The sequence below is a fragment of the Hermetia illucens genome, chromosome 4 (genome assembly GCF_905115235.1).
Source record: "Hermetia illucens chromosome 4, iHerIll2.2.curated.20191125, whole genome shotgun sequence".
NCBI classification, from domain to species: Eukaryota; Metazoa; Arthropoda; class Insecta; order Diptera; family Stratiomyidae; genus Hermetia; species Hermetia illucens.
The window spans coordinates 36,206,662-36,216,147 of NC_051852.1; the positions used below are offsets into that span (position 1 = coordinate 36,206,662).

A 9,486-nucleotide genomic window follows, 5' to 3' on the forward strand; every position below is an offset into this window, starting at 1 on the left:
TTTCAATCGCGTTTCTACTCGCTGTGGTCACGTCGTCTTACTATATAACAGCTATTTACTACAACTGGATGGAATCTCCTATAATAACTGCTACAAGTTCCATGCCATCATCTATCTCTACTATTCCGTTTCCTGCAATTACCATATGCAATTTAAATCAGGCAAGGAAAAGTGTTGTAAAAGGATTTAAGAAGTAAGTATTTCAGTTAACGTTTTTTTGAATCAAAATTCTGAAAATATCAGTCTCTACCCTTTTTGAAATGTTGGGTTAAATTGTTAATTGAAGCAGTATTGTATAATTTCCAAGAGTTCTTAGCTTTTTTGAGAATAGAGTTCGGCTTGTTTTTACATACATGGCTTACATGGCCTTTCCATGATCTGCCAGAGGCATGGCAGGTAATTATTAAGCATCTAGACTGATTTTTAACACCGGTTAGAAATTAGCCATTTACAATTTGTAACTTGGTGGTATATCCTGTAATGCCTGGAATGCGTGTGTACTTTTTGATCAGGGCGTTGAAAAAGCGAAGAATGCTTGGGTCGCTAGTTAATTTGAAGGCTGCAACACTAATCTTCATCATAAGCAAGATACGGCTCTAGAGAACAATTTCTTTTTTGAATGGTACTATGCTTTCGTCCGTGGCTAACTCTCCATTGTTCGGTCGGTTTTTGGGTTGTTTGATGTTCTAGGTCTACCTCAGCTGTGTGCAATTCAAATGGGTATTGAGAATTACGTCTAAGGATTCCGATTATGAAAGTCTCGGGGTTCCGTGTATAAGGGGCTTTGGAAGTCTCAGATTCTTACAGAACTATGACCAGTTCAAGTACGAAAGTCTCATCGTTCATGTAAAAAATGTATCCTTTATGAACTGATCTATGAATCAATCCAACCCTTTTAGGAGAAGATCAGGCTGGTCGGTAAGTAACTTTTTACATCTTATAGTATTCGTGGCTCTGTAGTATGCAGACAGATCATTTCCTTCGCCTTTGTCCTACGACGAATTGACGCGCAGATCCATTTGTTTGCATGTTGCACTTTTTTTTATCCGATCCACCAAGCATTCTTTAATGCTTCACTCGCCTCCCCCGTTTAACGGAATATTCCGGATTCGTTAACGTATCGCAGGATTTCCGTTAGTGGATGTGATGCTACCCGTCGCAATTGGAGGACATCGGCACCAAAGATCTGATGCCTGATGCGTCCATAGGCGGGGCATTCACATAGGAAATGCTCCGTGGATTCCGCTTCCTCATTACAGGAGGGACACGTATCATCTTCGGTAATTCCTATTCTGAACATATGCCCAGCTAATGAATTATGGCCTGTCAGAATGCCCACAATACACCCGCAAGTCCTCCTGCTTTTCGACAGGATAAACTTTGCGGTACGTATGTTGGGTTCTGGCAGGAAAAGTTTGGTGTGTCGAGCAGCATTTAAGCTCTGCCACCTGTCGTTATGGGAAACTTGTTCCCAGTTTTTGAAAACAGATTTAGCCAATGCTTCTGATACCCCAATTGCTGGCTCCGGTCCCGGCATAGGGGAGATTGACTCCTTTTTCGCTAAAGCGTCCGAGATTTCATTTCCCTCTATGCCACAGTGACCAGGTACCCAGAGTAGTTCCACCGTATTGAATCTAGACATAGAGTTCAAACGGTTTCTGCATTCCTGAACGATTTTCGAGGTGATCAAAGGACTGCTCAATGCCCTCAGTGCAGCTTGACTGTCACTGCAGATTGCGATGCGCCTGCCCTTCAACCGCTCGTCAATCACCCAGTTTGCCACCCTTAGGATCGCATAAACTTCGGCTTGAAAGACCGTTGCATATTGTCCCAAAGGAAAAGCCCGCTTCTCGTTTTTATTCGAGAGGTAGACTCCGGCTCCAAAACCCTCTTCTGTTTTTGAGCCATCGGTGTAGAAGACTTCCGTATATCCCGCCACGCATTCCTCTGGGTCTTCCCAGTCCTCTCTACGCTCCAGGGTAACTACATATCTTCTACCAAACAGATGTATGGGGACACGAGAATCGGAAGGCATTGTAAGAACTGGATTTAGTCCTCCCAGTAACTCTTCCAATGCTCTGTGCCCCCACATCCGTTGTTTTCGCATAGATCTAATCGAATTAGCCTATGAGCTGCTCTCATTGCAGTGCTTTGAATAAATATATCCAGGGACTGCAAATTGAGTAGTGCATTCAGAGCTGCGCCGGATGTCGTGCTCATGGCACCAGTGATACCCAGACAAACAGTTCTTTGCAGTGCATCTAGTTTACGGTGAAAACCTTTTTGTCTCACCTTAACCCACCATACTACGGATGCATATACGAACATCGGCCTAATGATGGCAACGTATATCCGCATTACCACATGAGGCCTGAGTCCCCATGTCGAGGCAAAGGTCCGTCTGCACAGCCCATAAGCTGTGAGAGCTCGTTTCATCTTTACCTCTACATGTTTGTTCCAAAGAAGTTTTTTTATCTAGAGTGACCCCCAGATATTTCACTTCTTCGGAGAGTTGAAGGGTAGTACCCCTCATCTCAGGGAGACAAAGTTCATCCAGTTTTCTCCTTTTTGTGAATAAAACCATTGTGGTTTTATTTGGATTAACTGGCAGACCATGTCTAAGGCACCAGCTGTCTATCAAATCAACGGCACGTTGCATATTCCTACACACCGTTCCAAGATCCCGATCAACAGCAAGTACAGCCACGTCATCAGCATAAGCTTGAGCGTGTATTGGCAAATTTTGCAGTTCGCATAGCAGTGAGTCGATCAGCATATTCCACAGAAGCGGCGAAAGCACACCTCCTTGGGGGCAGCCCTTCGTCGCTTCCGTAGTCAGGTAGCGATCGACCCCTACCTCAGCGCACAATAATCTTTGCTTTAGCATAGCATGGATCCACTTAATTAAAGCATCATCAACACCATGCGCTCTGGCGGCATCACAAAGTTTTTGAAAAGGCGCACAGTCAAAAGCCCCTTCAATGTCCACGAACACCCGCATCGCGTACTCACCATTCAAAGTTGCATCCTCTATCTTTGTGACCAGAGAATGAAGAGCAGACTCACAGGACTTTCCACGTTGGTAAGCATGTTGGTTTTCACTAAGTGGGTGTGACCTAAGTGCGTTTCCACGAATGTGACGCTCCACCAGTCTCTCCAAACCTTTCAGCAAGAATGAAGTCAAGCTGATCTGTCTGAAGTTCTTTGGATTAGAATAGTCATCTTTCCCAGGTTTCGGTATGAAAACTACCTTGACCTGTTGCCAAGAAGAAGGCGCGCAGCCCAGAGCAAGATATCCTCGAAAAATATTTCTTAGAGGTCGCTCTAAATGCTCCATACCCTCCTTTAGCATTGCCGGATAGATGCCATCCATGCCAGGTGCTTTGAAATGTTCAAAGGACAGTATGGCAGCTCGCCCCTTTTCATGGGTAACAACCGCTTTCGCAGTGTTCCAGTTCCCCTTGCAACGCTTGCGTGTTGAAGGGGTTGCAAGAACCGTTAACTCTCCCCCTACCAATTCTCTCACCCGTTCTCCCGGGTGGTGTACTTCCAGGAGCGTCTGCACTGAGTCCAGTCTGGAGCTCGTGAAAGTACCGTCGGGTTTTCTAAGAGAATCCAACTTGGCCGACTCATCCCTTTTGAGGTGTACTTCCAGGAGCGTCTGCACTGAGTCCAGTCTGGAGCTCGTGAAAGTACCGTCGGGTTTTCTAAGAGAATCCAACTTGGCCGACTCATCCCTTTTGAGGACTCTGCACAGCCTTGAAGTCTCCCTTTCGCCTTCCAGTTCCTCACAGTACGCTCTAAAGGAGTCTCGTTTCGAGCACTTCACGAGCCTCTTATATTCACGTTGTGAGTTCCTGAAAATTAACCAGTCTTCGTCCTTGTTACTTTTGCAAGCACGATTTAGAAGTCGCCTGGTTGATTTCCTGAGTTTTTGCAGTTCTCGGTTCCACCAAGGAAGCCCCGGTAAGCTACTAATCAACCTGACGGGATCAATGGTTGATTTGGTTTAACGGAGTTGACACTGACCTCTTTTACTCTCAACAATCGGTAGATTATTATAGATGACCCTCTCTAGCATTTTTCCATAGTGTCTGGAAGACATATGGACCTATAGGAAGATGACGTTTACCTACCTTAGGCAAGAGTACCAACTTCTGCTGCTTCTACGTTGTAGGGAATATCCCTTTGTATTGTGTCATTTGCAGAGTTTTTTTCGGTTGCATCGCCACTCTTAGTTTCCTTACCATGTGGCTGTATTCATAGCTCAAAAATAATTGCATATTGATCGCTGTGGGTGCAGTCCTCGCTAACGTGCCAGGACATACAAAACATCAGTGCAGGGCTAACAAAGGCTAGGATCTACGATTCGAACGGATCCTCCCTCCAAAAGGTATTTACGTTACCTTCGTTGGCCAGAACTATATCTAACTGGGCAAAACCTTTAGTAGACTTCGGCCCCTTTTATTACTTTGCCTATTTCCCTATTCGAGGTTCCACCCATTAAAACCACTAGTAATTACCTTCAGACTTCATCCTCTCGAGACTTGAAGAATGTTGTCCAACATGTCTTCAAACTCGGAAAATTTCAGACTAGGTGGGGCGTAGCAGCTGCATACGTACATTCCGCTTATTTTTGCCCACACAAAGTTACTAGCTGACTGACCCGGTGCATTGAATAGCTCACCTACTGTAAGCCCATATCGCCCCCCACCCGTTCAATCGTTACCTATACACGCTCGGGGTGGTTCCTGTCTGGTTTAGTTACAAATGGCAACATCCATTTCAGATTCGTTGGTGGCCTACTTAAGTAAATTTTAAGCGTCCCTGCAATGATTGAGGTCTACTTGAACAAACCCCAATTATTAAAGAAATACACAAAACCTTTCATACCTGAAGCGCCCAGAATTCGTCATTCCAACTTGTTTTTCTTTAAAGAGCGAAACTGCTGTTCCAGCACTTTTTAAACCTTTGACAGGGTAATTATAATATCTTCTCTACAATGGAAGGGAGCCGCAAGCCGGCCAATAATATTCAACGATAGCAGTGCCTGAGTAGTGGGAATCTTGGCAAGTGTGGCTTCGAAAGGTTACAAACGCGCAGAAGGAACCAGACCAGGTTCAACCGGTGGATCCGTCAAAAAGAAGTTCGATTTTTAGTAGATGCACCCCTATACATATAAAAAACCTTCTATTAAAAGTGCTTCTCCTAGTGGAGAAAGTACAGCGCAAGGAAACCGTAGAACTTTCTGACGTTTGACCACCCGAGTGAATTAAGATGCAACGACTAACTGGGAGTATCAGACGATTCCAGAATGAAGATCTTATATTGAAACTCAAAAAATTCAAAGTTGTAACCGCGAAGAAATTGTTGAATCAAATTGAAAAGGGCTAGCAGAACAGTGCTAAACGGTAAAGAGGAGGATCGGGAGGCCTTGGAGAAGGAATTCGACCTTATTATCAGTCAAACACAGGAGGTAGTATTGAAACTATTATTAGCTGAGAGAGTAAAAATAGGCTGGATTATGAGTCGGCTTAGGAAGCAGGTACTCCTAAAGATGTCTTGACTTCGATAATATAGAGAAGGTGCGAATGATAGGTCCAAGCAATGCAGACTATCCGCGGAATTATGCTTGCCGAAATTGGGTTAAAGACCAAACGGTCCAAGAAGCACAATGGGCTTGCGGAGATCAGGCGGTTCAGGACAGAATGTTTGCCTCTTAACCGACTATAAAATACCTGGCAGTGATGATTGAAACTAATCCCTAGGGGTCCCATAGTGTACGCGTGCCAAAAGACAGACGGTACCTAGAGATTGCTTCCAACTGGAGTGGCGCTCGACATATTCTGCTATACGTGTTGCCTGCGAGGGCTACTTATTTTTAGTTCAATTTTATCTGAAAAAGTATAATTGAACAAATGTCCAAGTCTCCTTCGACTTGGCTTAGACTTAACCTCGTAATTGTAAAAATATAGGACAACCTGTTGTAGGTACTAGGAACGAATAAAGAGTTAGAGTCATGAGGGCTTCCTGGGGGGTCGGTACTGGGTAGACCGGAGATGGATGCGAATTACATATCCTCCGCTTCGAAGCGGCGGCTGCACTGCCACAGACTTGTGTTTTTAAGACTATTACACCTTTGTGGACGAACAAGAAAAATACTCTCATTTAGAGCGAACATTCACGACCGGTGTTGAATATTCCAACAAGTCTTCACATGGCACCTGAAGGTAATTACAATCCGGGATTGGGGTCATACTGATTTTTTTGTCGAATTTTAATCTGATGGGTTATAGGTTATGGATGATTTTTAGAAGTAGACAAAGCGGTTAAGTTCCTAAAAGGTCGGGATTGCCAAAGCAATCATGGCCATAGAAGTGAGTTGATTGGCGCAATAAGGACTATAGTTCATTGTAAAATTTTGTTATTTATCTGGTGTTTAGTAAACTCCTATTTGAAAGTCCCATTGGCAATTGGCATACCTTGATTGAACTGTCATCATGATCTTTAACTGATCCAGCAAAAACGAGATTTCATATTTGCATATGTTATTTTTATTGGAATCATAGAAACAGCTTGAACTATTGGCGCTTGCAAAGTTTATGTAAGACTAGTATTGGTGAAGCTCCACCTCAAATTCTAGAAATAAATGACGAAGGTACAGAATATCGGGACTTCATACTCAATGTACGTAATATATTCGAGTTCGCCAACGCGATAGTTTTTCTTACGAATTTCTTGCTTATATTTTTGAATGAAGGTCTCCCAACCTTGTGACGACATGCTAATATCATGTAAGTTTGGATCGGAAATACAAAGGTGTAAGTCTCTTTTTCAATCAGTGCTTACCGATGAAGGACAATGTTGTACATTCAACGCGGTTGATGTTAAGTATATGTTTTTTCGAGGAAGGTACTTGTATATTCAGAAGATTCTATAAATATCGAAGGCGCTCTGTTTTGCAAAACTTATCATTTCAGCGATGAAATCACTTTGTCCAACTGGACGGCCGAGGGTGAAGCTGTTGATTGGACGCCCGAGAAGGGGTACGGACAGAAAAAATCTTTTCAAGACTATGCGAAAAAGGTATTTCCAAGGCCAGCGCTAGGTACGTATGAACAATTTGAAAGTGGGAGGAAAATATCATAAACCTCCTATGGTGTTGAATCTCTTTCAATAGGAACTGGTGCTCATTTGGGTCTATCTTTGGTCCTTAATGCTTCGTTGGAAGAATATTTTTGCTCTTCAGGAAGTAGTGCTGGTTTTAAGGTAGTCATCGATTTTTCAGATTCGCATTGCCAGAGAAACTACACATTTTGATACTCTTAGGGAGCTAACGTAACTTGAAATTTATTTTTCTCCATGTAGATGATGATGCATAGTCCAATCGAAACTCCGAAAATCACCAACTATGGGTACCTCCTCTCAGCTGGTATGGAAAGCCGTATTGCAATAAATCTCGAAGTTCAATCAGCGGAGCCGTCCATTCGTTCTGTCGAAATGAAATACCGGAATTGCTTGTTCGCCAGCGAATCTCAATTGAAATTTTATCGCACCTACTCCAAATCTAATTGTGAGCTGGAATGTGAATTGCAGCGGGTTTTGGCAATTTGCGGATGCATCCCATATTATTTGCCAAGGATGTCTGACAATGTGACAATTTGTGGTTTGAAGGATCTAAATTGCACCAAAAATGTCCAGATTGCAAGCGACAATCTCATGAATATGGACGTGAAATGTAGTTTATGCCCTCAAGCATGTTGCTCAGTGAATTACTTACCAGTGGTTACGACCAATCCTTTGATATATGGTAATTCTTATTTGGAGGATGGGGTGCATGTGCAGCAGAGATCGGAATTAGAAGAGTTGGCCGTTGTGCATTTCTTTTTTGAGGTGAACTCTTTCCGGGCGAAAACCAAAGAGGAATTGTCCACTTTCACCGATTTTTTAGGTCAGTATGATGCATTGCTAGTGACTATGTTATAGCCTCCCCAAATGGTACCCAAATTTGACTGTATATAGTGTTTTGGAAATTTTAATCCTTTGATTAATGACTTTCACTTCAACTTGTTAAATGTTTCTTTTCTAAAGTAGCAAACAGTGGCGGCATTTTGGGGTTGTTTATGGGGTTTAGCATTTTAGCGGTTATTGAATTTTTATACTTCGTGTTTCTGGCCCCATATTGTGCTCTCAAGAAACTTATCATGTACCGGCTTGAAGTGAGGATGGTTAAGGCAAATAAGGTAATTTAAAGGAGTATGGAACATATTCAATTGGATAACGAACATTCACCATTCCAGGCTCCCCAGGAAAAGGAAGAAAATGTAAGAGCCATTATACGTCCCAGCCATTTCACATACTCTGATAACAATGTGGACTACGCAATTGCACGGAAGAATTTGAAATCTCGTCCATTATATTCATATTACGAATAATTGGTTACCATGGTTAGTCTTGCAATTTAATATCTTTTAAAATCAAAGTTTTGTGGCTCATTGAATTTGTGTGGAAATATAAATATATTGAAATTTATAAAAGCCTATCATTTTGCGGTGGAACCTGGAACCTGGAAAGTAGGTTTCGAAAGTTTCTATTTCCCTAAAAAAAGATAGAGAGTCATGTGCCGAAAGTTGCCTATCTTACACGAGTCGCGTACATATTAGGGAAATCAGAGGCGAGAGGGAATTCAGGATGGACAGGTTGCTTATTGTAAAATTCACTAAAACAAATGGTGGCATACAGAAGGCAACCATAGGGATACTAGTAGGAAAATAGAATGAAATATAGAAAAAAAGTATGAATCCGATTGGATGGGTCAATAGTGTTAAAGAGCAGACCACTTCGAAGAGAAGCATCAAGTGGAATTCATATTGTTAAGAATCCAACAAAGAATCGAATGACATGCTATACAATGGAAAGAATGGTCTGAATAGGAGACACTCTGTCGGACCGGCAAGTTTCCTGGAATCAAGCAGGCGTTATTTTCGAACCAAAATTATTCAAAATAGTGCTAACTCGGAACCGGTTGACACAGGTCAGGTCAGTGTAGGAGGAAAATCTCTAGTCTCTCCTCCCCTTGTTGACAAGCTCTTTGCAGTAAATTCAGTCGGACGATTTCGCTTTCTATATGTGTATCCGCAGAGGTTAGGATCAGATAATCACCTCATCGTGCTTTCAACTGAACCATGGCTGAATGCTTTTTATGGGATGCGCGGTCATGCGTTGAGAGTGCAGGTCCTTTCTTCATAAGCGGCGGCTACCTTATTTCCCTCTCCTTTTCTGAGGTACGTAGACCACCGCCCTCCAGCAACGAGAGCGATCACAGTAACTTCTGCTATCACTACTGTTGATTCTGAGAAGGTGCGATTGGCGGACCAAATTAGCAAAGCCCTTCGTTTTCTGAATAAGGTATTTTCGATATTGACCATTTGCCAGAAAATTACATACTCCGGCTGTAGCCTTGCCTGTGCTGTTGCGAATCTGCTC

The 9,486-nt window shown here is 42.8% G+C and overlaps 1 protein-coding gene across 1 annotated transcript; it reads left to right on the plus strand.

Annotated features, from left to right (window-relative positions):
* Positions 1-811: 811 nt before the first annotated feature.
* On the plus strand, positions 812-8,451 carry LOC119653479 (pickpocket protein 28-like). The gene is made up of 10 exons (XM_038058107.1): positions 812-824; positions 900-918; positions 6,570-6,687; positions 6,761-6,794; positions 6,843-6,912; positions 6,981-7,108; positions 7,181-7,269; positions 7,369-7,951; positions 8,092-8,243; positions 8,301-8,451. Exons 1-10 carry the CDS (start codon positions 812-814, stop codon positions 8,433-8,435), a joined length of 1,341 nt encoding a protein of 446 aa, XP_037914035.1. The 3' UTR covers positions 8,436-8,451.
* Positions 8,452-9,486: the final 1,035 nt, after the last annotated feature.

Coding starts and splice junctions, on each gene's coding strand:
- LOC119653479 (XM_038058107.1), top strand. Junction 6,913..6,980: donor TATATGTTTTTTCGAGGAAG/GTACTTGTATAT, acceptor TTATCATTTCAG/CGATGAAATCACTTTGTCCA. Junction 7,952..8,091: donor CACTTTCACCGATTTTTTAG/GTCAGTATGATG, acceptor TCTTTTCTAAAG/TAGCAAACAGTGGCGGCATT.